At 42.4% G+C, this 22868-nt stretch overlaps 1 protein-coding gene and 1 long non-coding RNA gene across 3 annotated transcripts in view; one reads left to right on the top strand and one right to left on the bottom strand.

Moving 5' to 3' along the window:
• LOC310866807 overlaps positions 1–12357 on the bottom strand; it is a 47768-nt gene extending 35411 nt beyond the window's left edge. Inside the window, exon 1 of the long non-coding RNA XR_014569956.1 lies at positions 12265–12357. This is a non-coding gene — a long non-coding RNA (uncharacterized lncRNA). The remainder of the gene's footprint in view (positions 1–12264) is intronic.
• A 749-nt stretch (positions 12358–13106) lies between these two features.
• rabl3 (RAB, member of RAS oncogene family-like 3) overlaps positions 13107–22868 on the top strand; it is a 32313-nt gene continuing 22551 nt past the window's right edge. Inside the window, exons 1-8 of one of the 2 annotated variants that reach the window (XR_014569931.1) lie at positions 13107–13245; positions 13539–13630; positions 14230–14359; positions 15044–15158; positions 15790–15940; positions 16417–16488; positions 16566–16604; positions 16808–16984. Coding sequence is in view for 1 of the 2 variants with exons in the window: in XM_083776177.1 (XP_083632303.1) it covers positions 13200–13245; positions 13539–13630; positions 14230–14359; positions 15044–15158; positions 15790–15940; positions 16417–16488; positions 16566–16604; positions 16808–16864 (702 nt within the window). In the remaining variant the exon portion in view is untranslated. Of the gene's footprint in view, positions 13246–13538; positions 13631–14229; positions 14360–15043; positions 15159–15789; positions 15941–16416; positions 16489–16565; positions 16605–16807; positions 17819–22868 lie in introns of those variants that run through there. The other variant, XM_083776177.1, reaches the window with a different exon arrangement.

Below are 22868 nucleotides of genomic sequence, written 5' to 3'. Positions count from 1 at the left end.
GTGGAAGGAACACGTTATTCCAACCAGTTCCTTTCCCCTCCATCAGGCGCCCCGGCTGGCCAGGGGGAGGCAGTTTAGAGACCAGGATTACTGCATGTTTTTGTGAGGGTACCTACCCTAGGGGACACGGGGAGAACATGCAAACTCCACACAGAAAGGCCCTTTCGCCAACCCTGCCTTCGGGTATGGGCACTGATGACGCGGAGGAGGAAACACGCCGCCAGCACCCACAGCGCCCCGAGCGGGAATCGAACCCAGGACCTTCTAGCTGTTAGGCGACAGCACTACCAACTGTGCCACCGTGCCCTAGAGTGGGGAATTTAAGGACATGAGTGAAATTATTTAAAGAATAATTTTGAATTGTGTGAACATAAATCTTCTGGGGGTTCGTGGCACAAAACTGAGAGTTGACAAAGTTGTGCTCTATCGCTTTGGTTGCAACAGCTCCTGCAGTAGTACTCCCCCCCCCCCCCCCCCCCCCCACACACACACACACACACACACACACAGACACCCACCCTCCCTCCCTCTCTGGTACAGTTTTAGGACGTGCGCGAGCGAGCGCACGTTGACACACTGCGTATTACGTCAAGTTTTGGCTGAAGAAAGCAAGCAGTGCAGAGTCTGTTGGCATCATGCACGTGGGAGTGCATGCAGATGCCTGTGTCTCCCTCTCGTGAGTGTGTGTGTGTGTGTGTGTGTGTGTGTGTGTGTGTGTGTGTGTGTGTGTGTGTGTGTGTGTGTGTGTGTGTGTGTTCGGATCAGTATTATAGGCTAGCCACATACTCACTGCCACATACACACGCAGCTTATGTAAAGGTGACCCAGATCACCCTGCATTAGCTACATGATGTGTGAACCTGTCCCTGGCTTTCCATTACTGCTGGGGCTGTTAGGAGGCAAGTCAAGCAACCATGGTTCCATTTAGTACACCATCAGGGTTATGGGGCTCCGTACGACCGTACCGTACCATTCCCAAACTGGTGGCACATGATTTTTTATTTTATTTCTTTTTCGTTGGGGGGGGAATTAAAAAACTTCAGTGCACTGTGCCTACACATGTTGCGACCGCAAGTCGCAACATGTGTAGGCACAATGCAAGGAATAAATGCATTCGCCATGTATCCGAAGGAAGTCTGATCCAATCATTTTTAGATTTCTCCAGTTTAATCCTGGGTTTAAGTTTTTGTTGTGTTCAAGACCTGATTTTAGGCATGTTTGGAAAATCCGTGTTGAGGTTCTTAATCCACTGTTTTTCATTAAAACGTCTTTGTCCTACTGTCCAGTTGGGATTGTGTTGAAGTCCAGCGCATTTTAGAGCTTCAATGCCGTGAGCCATGAAATGTTGCACAAACCTTGTGGTTGTCTTTTTTCCATTGTTAATATTGTATCTGTGTTGTCCCAGCCTTGTACCTATTGTTTTACCCGTTTCTCCGACATATTGTAAACCACATTTTTCACATGTGATTAAGTAAATGCAGTTGCTGGTTCTGGTTGTTATTTGTTGTTTAATCTCTAACACGCGTTTTGTAGTTCTATTTTTGACTAATTGTTTGGGTTTGAAGTATTCTGGTCCCTGGCGTGCTGGTGTGTTGAGTTCTTTTAGCTTGCTGTGTACTAGATAATCTTTAAGGTTTTTGTTTTTTCTGTAGGCCGATATAATTTTATAATCTTTTAGAAGATCATCCGTTCGGTTCTCAAAATTCCTTTTTATTCTGTTGTTGGCTAGTGTGCTCTGTGTTGAATAACTGGTTATCAGGGCCAATTTGGGACCTGGATCCTGCACTCTTATTTCTAAGAAGGTACTTTGAGCTTTCCGGAGGAATGTCCTAGTGTATCCTCTTAGTCTGAGGGCCTTAAATAGTGTTTTACAAGCTGTTTTGAAATCACTTCTTTGCGTGCAAATCCTATGGAATCTTAGTAGTTGTGACTATCCCTGTGTAGGAGTGTGTCGGGTGGAATGACGTTTTGTGTAATAGGGCGTGGGTGTCTGTTTCTTTAAAGAATACTTTTAAGTCTAGTTTCCCATTTGTGTTAAAGTTTGGGCCCTTGAAGATTGTTACATCAAGAAAGTAAATCCTTTCAGTGTGTGTCACAAACTTTATCGTTATGGATCTTTGATGGCTATTTAGAACATCAATAAATTCCTGGAATTCTTCCTTGCTATGTTCCCATATTCCAAATATATCATCCAGAAACCTATAATAATGTGTTGGTTTAAGTCTGCATTTTTCTAGTGCTGTCTGCTCCCATATGCTCATGTAAATGTTTGCATAAGATGGTGCAAATCGCTTTCCCATGGCCGTCCCTTTGATTTGTAAATAAAACTTGTTGTTAAAGGAAAAATCATTCTGGGTTAGATTTAAGTCTAGTAATTGAAGTAATTCCTCCTCTGATCGATTTGTGTCTGGGTATTTACTAAAGACTTCTTTAACTGCTAGTAGGCCTGCTTCTGTCTCAATGTTTGTGTAGAGGCTGTCTATATCTATCGAAAACAGAAAGGTCTCCCTTCCTACTATAATAGCTTTAATTTTGTCCACAAAATCGTAAGTGTCTTTTATAAAACTGGGGTGTTTTATCGACAGTGGGTTTAGGAAGTATTCAATAAACTCTGCTGTCTGATAAGTCTCACTGCCATAGTCCGACACAATTGGTCTCCCGGGTGGAATTTCATATGGTATTGTCCATGAATCCGGGCTTTTGTGTATTTTTGGTAAAAGATAAAATATCCTAGCTCGTGGGCCGTCCTGTCCTATTAAAGGAGAATTCCATACTAAAAGGCTTTCTTACCTTTCTTTGTAGTCGTTACGTCCCCACCAAAGAGGTCCAGGTGTTATTTTGTGCAAAAGCTCCTTATTGGCTATTTCCCCTACCATAAGCCCTAAGTGAATTGCATTGAATTGAATGGGAATTGAATGGGGCTATGGGGTGTTGTGCTAATTTGCTTATTTCCATCGCTCAAAATTATAATTTCTTTGTATATAACCTCTCTTCATAATGTAAATATTATCCCAAGCGGCACACTTTACTACTTCTTTCGATGGAAATAAGCGAATTAGCATAACACCCCATAGCCCCATTCAATTCCCATTCAATGCAATGCAATTCATTGAGGGCTTATGGTAGGGAAAATAGCCAATAAGGAGTTTTTGCACAAAAAAACACCTGGACCTCTTTGATGAGGACGTAACAACTACAAAGAAAGGTAAGAAAGATAAGAAAGCATTCTAGCATGGAATTCTCCTTTAAATATTGATGTTGTTTGGCATTTATGTGCTTTTTTTCCCTCAGTTTGTTTACGATGGCTTTGGCTTTTACGGCTGTCTCTATGTAAATTGTTGGTCTAATTGCCTATAATGATCCTGATTGTTGAGCTGTCTCTCACCTTCTAACAGGTATTGGTGTCTGTCCATAATTACTATGCAGGAGCCTTTGTCTGCTGGCTTGATTACGATTTGTTTGTTGTTGATTAGTTCCCTAAGTGCCCTGGTTTGTTCTATTGTGAGATTATCTTTTTCCTTAACACATTTAGTACAGGAAGTGCCTTCAAAATAAAGGCTATAGAGTGCCAGAGTTGTCTGATCGCTTTTACTTTGAAAGCCATGAAACAGGAAACACTTGCCTAAAAAAGTTGACTTTACAAAGGGACCTCACATCCCCGATCATCTTAATATATTGTTTTACGCTCCAAAAAACGTATTTTGCGGGAGAGACGGATGAGGAGCAGAAATGAAGCGCCAGCATATCGATCCATTCATCACCGCGGAGAGCGCCTTGGATTAGGAGATACGAGTCATTCTTTCCGCCGCGCTAACATGGGAGTCAATGACAAGCTAATAGTTGCACTGAGCGTTAGCATACGGCAAGCGAAAAGCGAAATGCCAAAAAAAAAATAGGAAAAATTCTGAATATTCTTATCTCGCCCCGCGTCGCGGGGACGTCGCTAGGACGTCCTCACACGTCAATAGTACTAATATTTCGGGGTCCTTATGACGTTCTCAGACGTCCTATGTACAGAATCTGTTTTAATGTGTCCTGGTATGCGTTTTACCGTATTCATGTCCTTCTCGATTAGTTGTTTAAGGCTGGTAGGGAGCATCGTCTCTGCAGGTTCCCAGTTTGAACCTGGTCGAAACGGTTGTATTTCTCTTCCCTGGTCCCTTCCAAAGTGTGTGGCTAGTTTCAGTCTGCGGTGATACTGGGAAAGGTATTTCTTTAACCTGTTGGTTTGTTGTTTGTAGATGTCCAGAGTTGGAACAAATGAAAGTCCCTTTTCCAGTAGTTCGGTCTGGTGTTGATCTGGTTGGAAGTAATGGGACAGATTAATTATGTTTGACTTACTCCCCCTCCTTTCTTGGTTTATGGGGTCAATAAGTTTAAACTAGTAAGCCAATTTTCAAGCATTGCTTTGCCTGTCTCTTTTTTCCAATGCATGTTATCAGGACTCACTTTAAAGTCCCTTTCATCCAATTTCGGGAGGAAACTATGGCCATGGCCTTTTAGAATATTTTGCGATTTAACTCTCTTAAGTTTCCTTTATCCTTGTGTGAGAGGTCATTTGAGAAGTTGATTAAAGGGATATGGATACTTGCGGTTGGAAATGCGTTCTGTGCTGCTGCGATGGTCTCTCTCAAGGCCCTCTGTACTGTTTTTTTACTGTGGCCTCTCTCGTTTATCCCAACCGATAGGATGCAATGTGCTACAGTGGTGTTGCTTGGTAACCTCTCCAGTAGGAATGTTGGAATGACATTCCTGGGTAGCCATCCACTTGCAGATCCGGTCGGCTGAGAGATGGGATGAGAGATGGGATGTTGCCCATGTTTGAGTCTCCTACGATGACGATGCTTTTCTCTGGGTATAGTCTCCAACGTATATTTTTCTTCCCTGTGGAGATGTGTTTGTAGACTACCCCTGGGGTCCTTGGTTCATCTATCTCTGGTTTGTCTGTTTCCTGTCCCCGGTTCTCTCCTGGGTCTGTCGTGGTCCTATTCGGGGCTGCTTCTGTGTCCTGGGTCTGGTTCTGTGTGGTCCTCTCCTTTATTGGTTCCGTCCTGCTGCGGACAGCCCTCTGGGGTTGTGGCGTGTCATTTGGATTGGCTCCCTTGGTTTTGTCTTTTTGACTTCGTGTTTGCCTCTGTGGTGGGCTCTTCTGTATTGGTGTGGTCAGGGGAGGGAAGTCTACTTGCGACAGATCCCTTCTGAGGGGGACCTGCACTAGGGTTGGTGGTGGTCCCTTGGTGATATGTATGTTGGGGAATATACATGGGGTGGAGGGGGTGGGGGTCAGAGAAGGTGGGGAGAGGGGGACAGTGGATACACAAGGGTGGGGTAATGGTGGAGAACAATGGGGTTTTCTACAAGTAGATGGGGTAGGAGGAGGGGGAGTGGAGACATGCATAACAGGAATAGGGGAATGAGGGGGTGAATTGGGGACATGCGGAGATGGGGTAGGAGGAGGGGGAGTGGAGACATGCATAACAGGAATAGGGAAAGGAGGGTGTGAATTGGGGACATGCAAAGAGACAACAGTAGGAGGGGATGGGGCAGATATGACCGTTCTATTTGTTCTTAGCTGTGTGATTATGAGTTGGGCTTTGTTTATCTCCAATTGTTTTAGCCTTTTCCCTACGTTTTTTCTAGACCATCTGATTGCTATGGTAAAGGCTTTTTTCTCTTCATCCTCTGTTAGGTTATCTGTTAATTCTTGTTTGGTTGTGTTTAAGAGTGTAGTGTAGTGTTCTTCTAGGGCTAAGATTGTTGTGTGGCACCAGTGTCTGGATATCCCTTCGAGTAATAGGGTGGTTTTATCCGTTGGTTGAGCTGGTTTTATAAAATGTATGAGTTCAAGGGTTTTCCTTGCTATACTCGCTGGTGGTCTGCTAGAAGAATTTACATTCTGCAGATGATGTGTACTTATGATCAATTTGTTCATGGTCCTGATGGCTTTTAAGAAGTCACCTCTTTCTGTGTGGTGTGTGTGTGTTGTATCTTACTGGACCCGTTCGGGTCTGGTGGTGAGGTCTCTCTCCGGCTCTTGGCTGATGTACTGACTGCTGGTTCTGCTGTCTGTTGTTCAACCAAGGTTTGTTCTGTCTCCGGCGGACCTGTGGTCTGTAGTCAGGCCGTTGATTGTTTGGAATTCCCTGTGGCTGGTGGGGAGATCTCTCTCTGGGTCTGTTCCTCATCCAGGGCTCCTCCAGCCTAGGGTTGAATTCTCGCCTGTCTTCAGGCGGTTGGGTGTTGATTCTCTCCTGGTGATATGGCTTGTTTCCAGGCCATCGTCCCGGTGGAGGTTCTTGTAAGTATGGCCCGTCCTCAGGCCATGTATCTTCAGTAGTTCTGCGGTAGTCTCTCCAGTGGTTCTTCTGATGCATGGGGGGGGGGGGGTGTCCCAGATGCCAGTGAAGTGTCAAATTTAATTTGAAGACCTTTTTAAGAGTAATCAACACTATAAAAACAGGTCAAACGTTAGCCAAATTGTCAAATAATAAGAAAGCGTCAAACATTATGAAAGTAGTTTCACAAATGTATCTGTGGAACTGAGCCAAACAAAATGCCCTAATTCTGAAACATTCCAAGTGCTTGTCAGGGTAGGGGCCCTAGGGGTTATTTTGATTATTTTGGGGGGCGATGGCCTGAAAAGTTCTGGTACCGTGGTCCTTGAAATGTATGTATTTGAAATTAATTTGCCAGCTATGCCAAGTGCCAACTGCCCTGGATTGAATTGTACACCCTTTAAAGCCAAGTTGGCCATTGGGGATCATTCATGAAGTGAATGCTGCCTTTGAGGTGAGGTAGCTGGATGGGACCTGTGCTATACACTGGTCTCCTGCAGCTGCTTTGGTTTGAGATAAAAAATCCTGGCACTGGACTAGAGAACACAGCAATGTCCAGACCGGAGTGTTAAATGAACACTTTGCTGCATAGAAGGTTGCAGCTCACTCCACCTGCGTGGTGGAGTGAGTTAGCTGCTAGAGTATACTCACATTTTGTTGCTTAATTATTAGTAGCTATCACAGCAGGCTATTATAAATACTAAAATAGGCCTACTCAAATAAAAGGCCCATACTCACATTTGAGTAAAAGTACAAACCGTGTCAAACTTTATATTACAATAGCAGATCTACAAGCTCACAACGTTCCGTGACACATTGTGAATATCCAAAGTATAAAATAGAGCTTAAAGGGGTTAATGTATGTTTTGTAACTTGTAAAGATAATAATTGAAATGATTGAGTAAAGTAAGTATACCTCACTAGACTTAGTTACTTTATACACTGGCTAACACCATGGCACTGATCTCTCTCCCTCTCTCAACATATCTGGTTGGCAAACTTTACGCTCTGCTGACTTTAAATATTAAACAGTAGGAAGAAAAGGACGCCATTGTGTGCTCACTGTCCAGTGATCAAGGGGCTCAGCTCTGGAACTGGGTAAACCACGCCACTGCTCGTCCGAACCCAATCATGCCCTGACTGAGTATAGAGCCTACTGTGCATTTATTGTCATCGCATAAAGCGGCCCACAATCTTTAGCTCTGGAATGACGTCTCGTGATCTCGTCTCTGTCGGGTGGAAACTTAAAAAATGCATTCAAAAATAGCAAAAGTAGCAGATCTACTCGTCCGAACCCAATCATGCCCTGACTGAGTATAGAGCCTACTGTGCATTTATTGTCATCGCATAAAGCGGCCCACAATCTTTAGCTCTGGAATGACGTCTCGTGATCTCGTCTCTGTCGGGTGGAAACTTAAAAAATGCATTCAAAAATAGCAAAAGTAGCAGATCTACAAGCGCAAAATGCTGTGGACCTGCTACTTTTGTGTGATGGTGTAGCTTGATCAAGTAGGGCATTCATTTACGAGAAACACAAAAAAAAAATTGGTAAACATAAAATTAAGAGGAGCCAGTGGCCAGGAGGCTCTTCAAATGGAACCTGATACTTGTCACCTGGGCTTAACTTGTATTTGATGCTCTTACTCCTTTTATCAACAAATACAAAATAATGTGAATATGGTACATACTTCCACAACATAAAGGCTGACCTCCTCTTATCTGCTTTCTCTGCCATGTCGTTGGCTGAATGAGCTGCACATTGTGAAAGTGCACACTGATTAAATATGCACACCTGGAAACTTCTGTGCCATGTCAAGTTGTAAATAAACATAAATAAACAACTAAAATGTGTCGGATTGAAATAACAGATCTACAAGCTCACGACGCGTTGCAATGTGTCATGTTCTGTGCTTGTAGATCGGCCATTTCTCTGAGTTAAAACAAACAAAGTATACTTTTAGTGTTTTTTGCCAAAACCACAATTAAATCGCTCATCGTAATTATTTGTATCACAATTAATCGTCAGGTAAAATATCATGAGGCAGCCCTATAGCCATGATGTGTTGCAAAACAAACGTGTTGTGGAATCAGAAGGTCAGGTTGTCCTCCTAGCTCGCTGGGAGAGCAAAGCCATCAGGCTGGTCCCCTCCCCTCCCCTCAGCTGGGACACCAGAGAACAGCCAGGTCATTGTGTTGACACTCAGCCCTGTGTTGACAGCCCTGTTGCAGAGGCCAGCAGCCCTGCACTTCAGGGGTCCCGTTCCCCTCACAAGTTCCCTGTGTGTGTGTGTGTGTGTGTGTGTGTGTGTGTGTGTGTGTGTGTGTGTGTGTAAAATAAATAAAATAACATCAATGTACAAACTATAGCTATAATAATCATGGATCAGAAACCAATGAGATGGCATCATTGTGGTATTTTAAGACAACACAACCTTTTTATTAAAGGACCACTTCACTACTTTTTTTCATATAATTGGTCCTCACTAATTTATGACAAAATACCACAATTCTACTCAGTCTGTGTCTCACAGGAGGGCTGTGGGCAGTTCAGTAACCTGTCCACCAGTGACATCATCCTTAGGCCGATTTGTTTTAAAACAAGATAAAAAAAAATCACACCCGTGTGAAGTGAGTGGTGCAACTTCGTGTGGGGGTTCCTGGGGGGCGGGGGGGGAGTTTCAGACCCACAGGAATGCACCCAGGGTGCCGGGCCGATTCCGGCGAGCCACCTCGCGTCCGAAACGGTTGAGAAATGACAGTTACTGTGTGCCGGTACCTCTACTGTACCCTCTACTGCACTGTACTGTCACTGTACTGTACTGGCACACCCAAAATCATCATATATACAGTTAATATGTGCGTGTGTGTTTCTGTGTGCGCGTTAGGTTGCGCACAGGTGGTGAAAAACACACACACAGTGCCGGATTGGTGCTATGCATCCCATTTGCCCTGCCATTTGGTGCCCCCCGAGGTTGGTTCCCAGTGCTGCAGCACCTGAAGTCCATGCATTAAGCCGGCACTGCTCCAACGTCAAACTTTGATTCCTTTGTCCCTAGATCAGTATGTTTCAGGGAGCAGAAAGTGAGTGGAGCAATGGAAGCCAACAAGGAGCAATGGATAGAAAGCGACGCTTGAAATTCAAGGCCAGTCCTCGGGTTACATGAGCGCTGCACAGTGAGCCAGCAGCCTCCGGTGCGGTACTGCGGGGGCTGCTGTACAAGACTCCTGCATGAGCCGGCCATGACTTACTCTATCACAGTAAATGGTGCATTTATATAGCGCTTTTATCGAAAGCACTTTACATAGTTTGTTCATACCCATTCACACACAGTGTGTGTGTGTGTGTGTGTGTGTGTGTGTGTGTGTGTGTGTGTGTGTGTGTGTGTGTGTGTGTGTGTGTGTGTGTGTGTGTGTGTGTGTTTAGTATCATCGGTAACACCACTGAAGGAAGTAGGGAAGCGGCCCGGAAGTAAGAATTGTTAGTCTGTGTGCATATTGCTTCCAATGTGCAGGTTGGTGCCTTGCATGGTTTCCTCTGCCATCGGGGTCTCTCTCTCTCTCTCAAATTAAGGTTTGAGAACTACAGTGCTATCTCTCGCATCCATAGCCTCATCAGGAATGCACCAGACATCTACTGTATGGATGGATGCTCACAGCAGGTGAGTGGGGCCATGACACACAAAGGAAATCAATACCATGCACTTCATGTAAATGAGAACGCAGCTCTCCGTTCAATATTGATTCATCAGTACCGGGAGAGAAAGACTTCTAAAGGCTCTACTGTCAGAGACTCCTGTATGTCTTCTACATCGATGGTTCTCAATGTTGAGTCTGAGGACCAAATGGCATCTGGGCGAAGATACAGAACTTAGGAAAAAGTTTGTTTTGAAGCCGTTGAGGGTTGATTTCACCCAACACCGAGTTGCGTTCCTTCAGCCATTGCTGCACTAAACAAACTGCCTTGCTGATATGATGGTTCTGTGTATGCTGGGGACTTCACGTAACTTGAAAACCCTGTTACTGAACAAACTATATAGCAATGATTACTATCAGAATAGAGCCACCTGCGGCTACACAGGACTCTTGATCCTGATTGTGACATTCGGTTACGTACGTGGTTTGAAGACACCACTTTTGGTGTAACACCATAAAATGGCAGAATAAACATTTTTTCTCCTCCTTTCTCCAAATGTACAAAATTGACGAGCCGTCACTGATCGATTGTCAATGATGCTATCTTTCTGCAAAAAGCTTTCCCCAATACGAATGATGTAGTTTAAGTATAGTTAAAATAAACATGCTCTGAAAAAAAAAAGAGAGAAAAAAAAAAATCTTCCGAGATGGTCAAGGTGGGACCTGATTCACAGAAGGTGTTACGCAATCAATCCATATAACAACATTCCACTGTATGTCTTCCCATCCAGTATGGCCTTTCTGCTGCACAGTGACGATGCCGTCGCCATGGTGACACACTGGTAATCATTTTAGATCACCTATCACAGGCTACGATTTCTCTGATCGACTAGAGACGAGCTGTGTGAGTGACTCAGCAACACCTGTTATCTTTCTGTTATCCCTACTACCCCTCTCTTTCTCCCTCCTCTCCACTCTTCAGTCCACCCACCCTCCTCTCTCTCCCTCAGTGTATCTTTCTCTCCCCCTATCTCTCTACCCTGCCATCTCTCTTTCTCTCCCTCGCTCTTTCATTCTCCTCTCTTTCCATGTTATTGTGCAAAATAGCAGAGACATGCCATTTTGTCCCAGAAGCATGCCTTTGCTTCACAATCACAATGAATCACATTCCATTACTAATCAATATAACTACCTATTATACACAAAGAAAGGCATATGCAGGATGCTGTTACACACAGTGACATCACGAGAACCTCCTGGAAGGAGTCATCAAAAGAGAAAAGTGTCGCAATGTGGTGGCAAGCACAGCATATACTGCCAGGAGAAAGGCTGCATAGCTTCTGCTTTCTGCCCGGTGACATTTCAACAACACCTCGTAAAGCTAGACCTCAAACACAAGCCGCTCCGCACTGTGTCTCTGCAGCGAGGCAAGTTTCCCGCAGTGACCGCAATAGATGATGGAATGGAACATTCATGCTCATATAAAACCACCGATCAATTGGATTTAACAATGAACTACGCAAATCAATATGGACTGAGTCTGTCTAAGCATGATATCGGTTTCCTGTTGCTCGATGCTTGGTTTTGCCATTCTTTCATCAATCCCCCCCCCCCCCCCCCCCCCCCCAACACACACACACGATCCCGATTCCCACCACAGATTTTAGTTGCGCACAGTCAGACCTGTGTCGCGCACCGATAAATCAGCTTTTTCGGTGCGCCACTATACCTGAGCGCAAACAAGTAGCCTATAAAAAATCGACCAAGCCACCAGCAAAACGGACAATGCGTCCTTTCTCCATCGATGGAGAGGAGAGAGAGACAGGGAGATCGAGGAGAGGAGAGGAGAGGGTAGACAGGGAGAGGAGAGGAGAAACACGGAGGAGAGGAGAGACAGGGAGAGGAGAGGAGAGGAGAAGGGAGACAGCCTGGGAGAGGAGTCAGGAGTCAGGACAGAGGAGAGCAGAAACATGGTGAGGAGAGGGGAGGAGAGGCAGGGAGAGGAGAGGATAGACACCTGGGAGAGGAGTAGAGGACAGAGGACAGCAGAAACAGGGGGAGGAGAGGAGACTGAGATGAGAGAAGAGACAGGGAGGGAGAGGAGACTGAGGAGAGGAGAGGAGCAGCTCATCATTTCAGCTGTGCTGATGAGTAGATTTTTAGGTGTGGGGGGGAAAACTCCCCATAACATAGCATGACAGTGTATGTAATCGATGCATAAACGTTCACATTGTACGGCTATAGCCCACTTAGCGTCACGTTGTCAGAGAAAATAATGAGAAGTTGTTGTTTTTACCTGTTCTGTTGAGAGTAGTAGCGTCTTCGTCTTGTTCCTGGAGCTGTGTACTGTGTAGCGGAGGAGTGTGTCACAGCGGGCATCAGAGAACCCTCACCACCACTACCGTAATGCTTAGAGCACAAGCACGGTCCTCCTCTCGAGCCATTACGGTAGCCTAACAGCCTGTCCACGTTTTTGTTTTGTTTTTTTGTAACTTGTTTTGTGGAGCCATTCACTATTTTCTGTCAAATTAACAAAAACTACTAAACAAAAAAAAAACATTACATTACACATAGGCTAAACTGAAAACTTCTTGATATTAAAACACAAACACAGTTTATCTCATTGACTCCTTTTGTTGCGTGTTACGTCACGCCCCCTTTAGGGCGTGACGTGACACCAGTCATGTTGAACGCAGACATAATATTCACGTCTGGTATTTATGTACTGTATCAATTCAAAATCATCCTAGTATAGTGTCCATTCTCTGTGCAGTTTCCTGGAAAGCCTGGTGACGCGAGGGAGTAACACTAACACCATCTTGTGGCCGTTTCGTTTCATTGCTACTGAAATAAACTGTTGACAGATTGACATTATCGCTAACCAATGAAACTGCTGCGAGTGTGCGAGAGGCGTTTAAGACTGAGCAGGAAGCAGTTATTTATTCGCGGCCAAATATAATGAGAAGCGTTTAAAGGGCGGGTACAAATCAGACTGGGATTAGTGAGTGTCGCGTTACCAGACTGTTCCAGTTAGCTGAATCAGGTCTAGAACGGATACGGAAACGACCAGGGTGCTCGCCTTAGAGTATATATATTTACTCTATGTTGCTCGCATGTATGTGTGTGCAGAAATGACCGGATACAGTAGGCGGGCTGTAGACCGGATCTGAACACTGAACAAATTGAAAACCAGGAAAAGCCGACGCGAGTGTAGCTGTCACAAAACAAAACATGGCTTCTCTGGACAGAGTAAAGGTGTTAGTTTTAGGGGATTCAGGTCAGTAGCTACTAGCTACATCGTTTGTTAAATGATTTACTGATTGTTTCAAAGGTGTATGTTGTGTACCACTACCGCAGGCCTTTGTTTTTGTATTGATGCTATGATGAAGATGAATGCCACACAGACAGACAGTAAATGGCAAGCTACAGTAATGCTACATTTACCATAACAAACATACGTGTAGGCAAAATATTCCATCACCAGTCCGTTTTCCTCACGGAGGTATTTAATTTCGAGTTTCTACGATTTTGAGAATGATGTGCTAAAAGTTATAACCCTATCCTTGCCAGGTGTAGGGAAATCTTCACTGGTCCATTTGCTGTGTCAGAACCAAGTTTTAGGAAATCCATCGTGGACTGTTGGCTGTTCTGTGGATGTGCGGGTAAGCATCTGACCTACGTATTTATCGATTCTGTTTTCTGACGTCAGAATGACGTCTATAATTTACTATGGCTGTGCCAATTTGGTTCCATTTGTACACAGAGTGTAATGGATGACCCTTGTGTAAACCTGCAGTCTTTAAATTTGTGCCTTTTCTGGATCTATCCTCAAGTAACAGTTTTTGTATTGAGTTGACCTGTACTTTCGTTTGAATTGTACATTCTGCATACTGTGAAATGTAATCAATCATTGATACATCAGTACTAGACAACATGGCTCCATTGTCAAATCCCGCTCGGAGCCGGATGCATCTGGACATACTGATACTGACTGCAATGAAAGCCCAAAAAAAAGCAAAACATGCTCTGAATTTCTAAAATGCAAGTCAAAGTGTAAATGTACCCATTCGGCATACTGTGAAATAAAAACTTCAATCAATCAAAATGATTGAAGTATAATAACAATAATAATAATAGGTATTTTCACTAGCGTTCCTGGGCAAATGTCAAATCTCTCTGGGTCTCGACCTGAAAAGTTTGGGAACCTCTGCTCCAAGTCTCATCCAATGTTCATGTTTTAAATTGATTGACTGGATTCCAGATACACGACTATAAGGAGGGGACCCCAGAGGAGAAGACCTTCTACATTGAACTCTGGGATGTGGGAGGGTCTCTCGGCAGTGCAAGCAGTGTCAAAAGCACCAGAGCCGTCTTCTACAATTCCGTTAATGGTAAAGTAAAGTTACACTTTTATCATTTGGTCATTTTCAGCGAAGCGTGGATTAAAGTTCCCGGCAGCTATTTCAGTAATTTGGATTCCATAGAAGTCTTCAATGGAAGCATGTTGTGCACCGAAAATGGCCGATCTACAAGCTCACAATGCGTCACAATGGCTCACCCCTGCCAGTGATCAGCTATGTTTGGTTAGTAGTTATTTGAAGTGGTCAAACTAGCAACAGAATAGTGTTTGAATTAGTCAAAATTATAGTACATGTTGCTACTTTTGTGTGCCGCTGTAGTACGATCAAATTCATACACGAAAAGTCAGAATACCGTATGTAGATAAGAGGTTTCTGGCCGCATGACAATGACTTAGGGGGCAGCGGTGGCCGAACGGTTTCGGAGCGGTCTTGATATCGGAAGGTCGCTAGTTCGTATCCCCGGACGGCACGTTAAAATTACCACCGTTGAAGTGCCCTTGAGCAAGGCATTGAACCCCTACCATGAAATGTTCTATGAGCAGGGCCTGGCTGTAAACAAATTCTTGAGCTTAGTCCAGTTACCCTGGGTAAACATGGTAACTTTGCTTTGCTTACTTAATGCTATGTGACGCCCTATGAAGGGTGCAGTCATACTGTAGATGGGGCCAAGAGAATGTATGGATTGATAATGGTTGTTTGTTTTCCCTCTCTCAGGTATTGTCTTAGTACATGACTTGACGAACAAGAAATCTTCCCAGAATCTCTATCGCTGGTCATTAGAGGCCTTGAACAAAGACTCCTCGCCAACAGGAGTTATAGTCTCCAATGGGTACGTACAAATAGTGTAAATGTGTTGTAATGTACAATAGGTAAATGGGAAGTAAGTTATATCGTCTGTCTGGTGGAAAGCTCATACAGTATGTCAAACTGTTACTTTTCACTATTCAAATTAAAAAACAGCTAAATAGTAGATCTACAAGCTTAAACTGCGTCTTTTCGAGTCTTGTCCTCCTAGCACATAAGGTGTTTGAAGGTATACTGTGTGCAAGGCCCTAGGTTGTAAACATCTATTATAGCATTTGAAATAAAGCATTTACCATGCTTCATTTTCTTTACTCTGGCCAGATTGTTTTAAAGACCAAACCACTCTAATGGGTCGAGACGCAACAAAGCGGTTTTAGAGTCTGTCCCAGCGGTGTGATATGTTGCACGTTGGTGCATGGTGATGCAAGTCGACCCAAGTGATTCAATTAATTCAATTCAATGGTTGGTTGCATCTACATGGGTCTACTGTACATGCACCTACTCGCAACCATTTGGTTTCAAGGAGTTGCATGGCAACCATTGGTGTGGTTGGGGCTTAAGAGTGTTTTATATTTCCATTAGAAATATCTTCAGTGGAAATGGCCAGGGCATGTCATTAAGCTGAGACACCCCCATGTCCCTGTACCCCCTTCCAGGGACTATGACAGGGAACAGTTTGCAGAGAACCCAGTGCCTCTGCTGCTGATTGGCACGAAGTTTGACCAAATCCCAGAGAACAAGCGCAGTGACGTACTCACCCGAACAGCCTTCCTGTCAGAAGACTTCAATGCAGAGGAAATCAATCTGGTAAGCTGAAGGTTTTACAATGTAGTATCTGAAATCTTTTTTTTTAGCTTAAAGGGATATTTTACTTTCAAAAAAACTTTTGGTCATTTTATCGTCTACTCAGGCTTATGTGAACACCCCAGACAGTTTTTATGTGGCTCGATTCAGTATTGTGTGTGTGTGTGTGTGTGTGTGTGTGGCTCGATTCAGTATTGTGTGTGTGTGTGTGTGTGTGTGTGTGTGTGTGGCTCGATTCAGTTGTGTGTGTGTGTGTGTGTGTGTGTGTGTGTGTGTGTGTGTGTGTGTGTGTGTGTGTGTGTGTGTGTGTGTGTGTGTGTGTGTGTGTGTGTGTGTGTGTGTGTGTGTGTGTGTGTGTGTGTGTGTGTGTGTGTGTGTGTGTGTGTGTGTGTGTGTGTGTGTGTCATTGATGTTAACCTCAGTTTGACTACAGCCATCATGTTTGAGGTTTGTGACTAAGGTATTATGTTGTTTCCAAGGACTCCACCAACCCACGATACCTCGCTGCAGGCACATCTAATGCAGTGAAGCTGAGCAGGTTCTTTGACAAGGTGAGAAATGCATGGTGCAGGCAGCCTTCCATATTTATTGTTTTTGAACATATAACTTATTGTTTTCTTCATAATAGGTCGTAGAGAAGAGATACTTCACCAGAGATCCCAGTCAGGTATGTTTCATTTACAAGATTCAGAATACAATTTACACATTTAGCTGGCACTTTTATCCAGAGTGTGAGTGTAAGCATGAACCATAGTCAACAAACAACAAGGTACTTAGTCACATAAGTAGAGTGCAAAGAGAACAATGTAGTGCCTCAAAGAAACTAGGTTACCAGGTAAATATGTATCATTCTTCTCTCTTTCTGTGCAGATGACAGGTTTCACAGAACGGAAACGGTTCAACTTCAAAAGCTTGCACTATGACTGAGGAGCTGCTCTGCGGTCTGGTCTCCAAGTCAACCGCGATTCTTACCTATAGAGGACTGAGGACTCTATATTGTCTGTCGGGTGGAAACCTTATGTACTGTCCGAAACTGTTACTTCAAAAGTAGCACATCTACAGTACAAGCTCAAAACGTGTTGCTTCTACTACTATTTGTTTGACGCTGTAGTATGATCAAGTAGTGTGTTAATTTACGAACACAAAAAGTTAAAATATGGAAATAAGAGGTTTCTGCCCGACAGCAACGATATGGCCACCTCACCCACTCTCTCGTGACCTCCTGGTCTGAACGTTATATTACTCACACACACACACACCTAGATTTAATGTGGCCTAATTATGAACTGACTATACATTTAAACATCTGGTCTTTTCATGAAAATAGATGTCAATTAAAAAATACCATGGCCAGCTATTATCTATTATTAATTGCAGTTAAATCCATTTTATTCACAATAAGGAGCAGATGGTATAAAAAAAAAGTATTTAATCCATGACACAGGGAGTGTGTAAAGTGGGACACAAACTACTCATATTTTCTACAGTAAATAAAGGACCATGCCACCCTCAGCACATGTATTATATACTCTTCACAGCTTTGGTCATATATTGTACAAACAGACGAGACCATTTCAGTTTAAGGCTATCAGAAGTGTCCAGTGTATGGTGAGTCATATTCATAATGCATACCAGACTGTCAGTATCCTTCTAAGAGTAAGACGGTGAAAGAGGGCGAGTTAAAATTATTACTTACAATTATTAATTATATAAAGTACAAAACAAATCAATCTACAATGAATGTACACAATGTATTCCTTAGTTTTGCTATATTAGCAAATGGATTGTTTATTTTGTGATTGTATAATTTTCACATGGAAAAGATTTACAAAAGAATGTCTTGATGATTTAAAATTTAAATAAAAGTTGCAGTTTACGGTGTGATGTATTGCTCTGTGATGTTTTGGAATGACAAAAGGATGGAACATTCTGCAAACCTATTCCATGGCCTTGTATGTAACCTCATTTCATCACCTTTTCAATCCAGTGGATAAAGAAAGGGACTTTAATGAACACATTCGGGCAGTACAAGTGGGTATTCCATTCGTGAGTAAGATCCATAAAGGCAGATATACCATGTACTTTGTCGCCACAGATGAGTGGACCACCTGAATCACCCTGAAGGGAAACAATAAAGTGACAATGGCTACGTTTACATGAAGGGTGATCATTCCGAATAAATACTTCCGAATAAAATACATCCGATGTAATGTTTTTTGCCGCGAGTTTACATGGGAAATGGTCATTCCGAACGAATGTTTACATGGACGTTGCCGTCGGTGTGATATAAGCCATGACACATGTTATTTCACGTGAAACTACACCATCTGTTGGACACATAAAATATAGGCAGTTCATTCAGAACACCAGTAGACCATATACTTTGAAATCCCATCATTTCATCTCTCGCTTGCTGTAAGCACTGGACCAGAGAGAGAGAGAGAGAGAACGCACACACACACACACACACACACTCACACACACACACTCACACACACACACACACACACACACACACACAGTCACACACAAAGCAGTAAAACATCGCATTTATCAACTTTTCGCTGCGCGCCTCACAAGGCTATTGGATTTATTTGTGCTTCGTCTTTGCACAATGCACGTATAGGCATACATTGTGTAAGTAAGAGCTGATCTACAGGCTGACAATGTGCCCCACATAATAGCGTATTCTTGGGACTGCGTGTGTGTGTGTGTGTGTGTGTGTGTGTGTGTGTGTGTGTGTGTGTGTGTGTGTGCGTGTGCGTGCGCGGGCTGACGGCATTGTGTCCTCTCTCCACTGTCTTTCTGTGAGTCCCCGATGCACTATATAATTTGAAAATGATCAGTGATCATGATCAACTCGGGACGGTTGGATCTTTGAACACTCACAGGGGGATCATCAATCATCACTGCATGCTGCAGCCTGCTCCACGTTTTTTGGGGGGGATTTCGGAGCTGCAAAATGCAAGAAATAACGCACTCTATCTATGTGCAAACAGAGCAAACTCCTCGGTGCGCCTTGGATATGAGCGCCTTGGAGTTGGAGCGCAATGGAAATGAGCATGCTCAGAAAGACCAGAATGAACTTACATCCGAAGCAGCGTATACATGAGTCCAATTTTCTTTCAATCGCAATGAACATCGGAGTAATCCGGCCAGTGACATCGGAATGGTTTTTAGATCGCATCGAGCGTTTTCATTCGGATGTAAGTTTTTGTAGGTGTTTACATAACAACGTTTAATAGGATTGAACTTCTATTCGGAATGAAAAGGGGATTTAACTGCTCATGTAAACGTAGCCATTGAATACTTGGAGAGGAGTGGACTGCAATGATAATGACAGTATTTCACCCAACAGGTAGGGTAAGTGATTTTCTTTAGTTGAAATAAGTGTTAATTAGCTCTATATTCTGATAGAACGCCCGTCGCCCGAGGCGACTGTGTTTTGAGGCGATCATCCTGGTATACCATTCCATATTAAGTGAATTTGGAAGTAATGACACAAAGAAATGCGCAGACAAGATTGGAACTTGAACACTATAAAAAATAAGATGAGTACTCTCTCCTGATTGGCTGAAAAAGTGAAAATGTTTCACCTATACCTGAAATTGTATTTTCTTTTTTTATCAAAGAGCTGAAGAGACAATGAGGCCCTTGTGACTCTCAACAAACACTGTAAAGTGCTGATTACTATCAGAATATAGTGCTTTAACCAACAACGTTTTTTTGTTTAAAAAAATAACACTTAGGCCTATCCTACCTTTTAAAACATATTTTTCTAATAGGCTACTTAAATAAATGTATGTTACTTCCTAATACCTGCCAAATTCCCACGTTCGTCTTCTTGTTGGCGTGGGTGCATAACATCTGGTCCCTGGCGAAGTATTGTTGCCACTTCTCTTCACATGTATCGCTGAACTCTATCTTGACTGTGGCTTCTCTCAGTACTTCAGAGGCAGGGGTCCCGGGTCCAGTTAGACCCCAGCCAATCACTAAGCAATCAGTGCAGGCAGAAATCTTTGCATCTTTCTTGGGAAGTCCAATGCTTCTCACGTATTTATTTAGTTTGGCATTTGTCTCTAACTGTGAAAGGGAACAGAGCAGTTCTCAGATTATCTTTTTCTATGTGTAAAGTTACACAAATGTCTTGATTTTCCACTCATGTGATTTATCAGTGATTTGATTAGATAATTTTAGAAGATTTATTTTATTTTATTAGAAATTTTGATTCATGTTCCAATGCTATCACATTATATTACATACAGCCTATTAGTACACATACGCTAACAGTATAAGAAGGCACATCTGGGCCATTTTAAAATAGCTTAAACATTTGATTACAGAAAAAGTAAACTATATGATGACAAGTATAGGCAATACCTCAGTATGTGTACAGTAGGCTACAGATGGAGAGAAGATGCACATCACTATACTGCACCCTTGTGGTCAAACTACAATCAAGTCTACAGAGACCTAGCTACTGTATTTAAGAGGCATATGTTGTTGTGCAAGTGAATTATGACTGCATGAGTTAATACTTTACAAATGCATGGTTCAAATGTATTTGCTGGCTTAATGACTTTGATCATGAAATAATCTTTCGGGTACAATTGGTATTGCATAAAATGGTGGGTTCCTTTTATATATAAATAAGACACAGAAGTGACAGAACTGATTTCAGTTTAGTTTAGCAAAATGTGAGATTACCTTAAGAAGCATAATGTCATATGGGTTCTCGTCATCATTGTAATCATATTTAGGATGTGGATGGTACTTGGCTACTGGGGTCTTTTGTTGGCTCTCCTCATTTTTGGTTCTGTTGTGTGCTCCAAGTACCACCATCATGTCAGACTCATCACTGAAATAATACCAAAATTCAGGTTATATAGCCTTGATGTATTATTTCATTATTTATTGTATGAATTAATACTATTTCGTTTTTACTCTAGTCTTTTGAATAACACACCATTCATTTTAGTCCTAGTCATCTCAATTTACAATTTACAATTTAGGCATTTAGCAGACGCTCTTAATCCAGAGTGACTTACATTAAGCAAGAACAAAAGCATGGGAATACATCACATAAAAGCATTTATCATGAAACATGCGTAAGATAAGAAAGTAACAGTGGAATATCTATATAATGAAACTATACATACAGTATATACTACTATGCTATACATATGTACTATGGCGTGCTATGACTATATACAATGCAATTATAGTGCTGTCTACATAACATGCTATAAGTCTGTATCAAATGCTATCTAAGTCTACGGAAGTGCTATCTAAGGGGGTAAGGTAAGTGCTATGGGCCATGACTAAGACTGGTAAGACTAAGACATTGTTTAGTCTTAGTCTAGTTTTAGTCGACAAAATATCAAAATCTTAGTCTTTTAGAAAAAAATTACTCACATGCAATCTTTTTTGCAATGTGCAGAGGTTAGAACAAAGTATTCTCGAATGAGAATGCCTCCACAAACATGACCTCCACGGCATTGAAGTTCTACCATGTAGGGCCTGGAATGAGGCTTGGATTCCTTTCCTCCCACTATGCCGCTCTCAGAAGCCCCTTACATGAAATACACAGAATAAGAATGTAAAACACATAACCTAGGACTGAATATTATATTTTTTAATTGTAGATGTGCTACTTTTGCCGTTTTTTTATTTGAATCATGAAAAGTAACAGTTTTGTAGATGTCTGGTTTCCACCCGACAGAGACGACAGATCGAGCAATACAACACACTATAAAACACAAGCAATACAGGAACTGAAAATGGGAAGTTGTTGTAGCAGATATACCAACCATGCCCCTAAGATTACATTTTTATTTAAATAAAAATTGCAATAACAGGAAAAGGTTGTGATTCAGATACCACAAAATTAGGTGGCACTTTTCACAGGTTCATGTCTAGAAAGGTTGCGGTACATGTGTGAATAATAAGGCTGTACAGTAGATACAGTAGTCTATGCCCTTCATGCCCGTGAAGGCATTTTGATTGGCCCTCAAATGAATCAACAATACAATAAATAATACAATTATAATTTGTATAGAAGATAATAAAAATATATTATATTTAATTACATACAATTATTTGTATTATTGCATCACACTAAATTACTTCATAGCCTCAGTAATAGTAGAGGGTCAATATTATGGTTGAACAATATTTGAACTGAATGAGATAATTACAAGCACTTAAGTCTGAGTGTTCTCACTGTTCTGCCTGCATGCATTTATATCATGAATGGAACTAGAAAGGCAATAAAAGTTATAATCTTACCAGTGAAGGACAGCAGCTGAAGCACAGCTATGATGTAGAGGAGCATCATTATGTATGTAAACAGGAAACCGAGGGTCCATGTTTGTTGTTCACATGACTCATGCAGAGATGAGGTGAGGGGGAATTATCACACCTTTACACTGAAGCGTGTCTGTATAGAAACGACTCCGTAGTCTGTGGTCAGCCTGTTCTTCATGCGCATGCATGGATTAAAGCTAAATAAAATCTGCCATTTGTGAAACCGTAAGAACGCCGGAGCCTCCACACACTAGCGCTGTTTCATAAACAATTATCACAATATTCAGAATTAGAATTATGTTTTTGTAGCCATACAGCCAACCAGAAAAATTGCAGATTGATGCGGCCTTACCAGCTAGCCCTGACAAAAAAGAATAGTCATTTTGTATGTTCAAAGAAATGGCAAGACGCCAGACTTTGTTTTCATGAAAGATCTGCGATCATTAGGATTTTCTGGAAGATTGAACATTTGAATTCCATTTACCACGTCAAATACTTAACAGAGTTAAATTAACTCAGGATTTTGGTTTTCCTGGAAAGCCCTCAAGGTAGGTTTTTAGCGCCGCCATATTTCAGGATATTTCTGCTTGATGGACAGAAAATTTAAAATGACAGGAATCAGAGG

This window comes from Protomyctophum parallelum (genome assembly GCF_964188405.1).
Source record: "Protomyctophum parallelum genome assembly, chromosome: 11".
NCBI lineage: Eukaryota > Metazoa > Chordata > Actinopteri > Myctophiformes > Myctophidae > Protomyctophum > Protomyctophum parallelum.
Note: the sequence above shows the minus strand (reverse complement) of the source record. Positions and strands in the feature narration are given on the sequence as shown.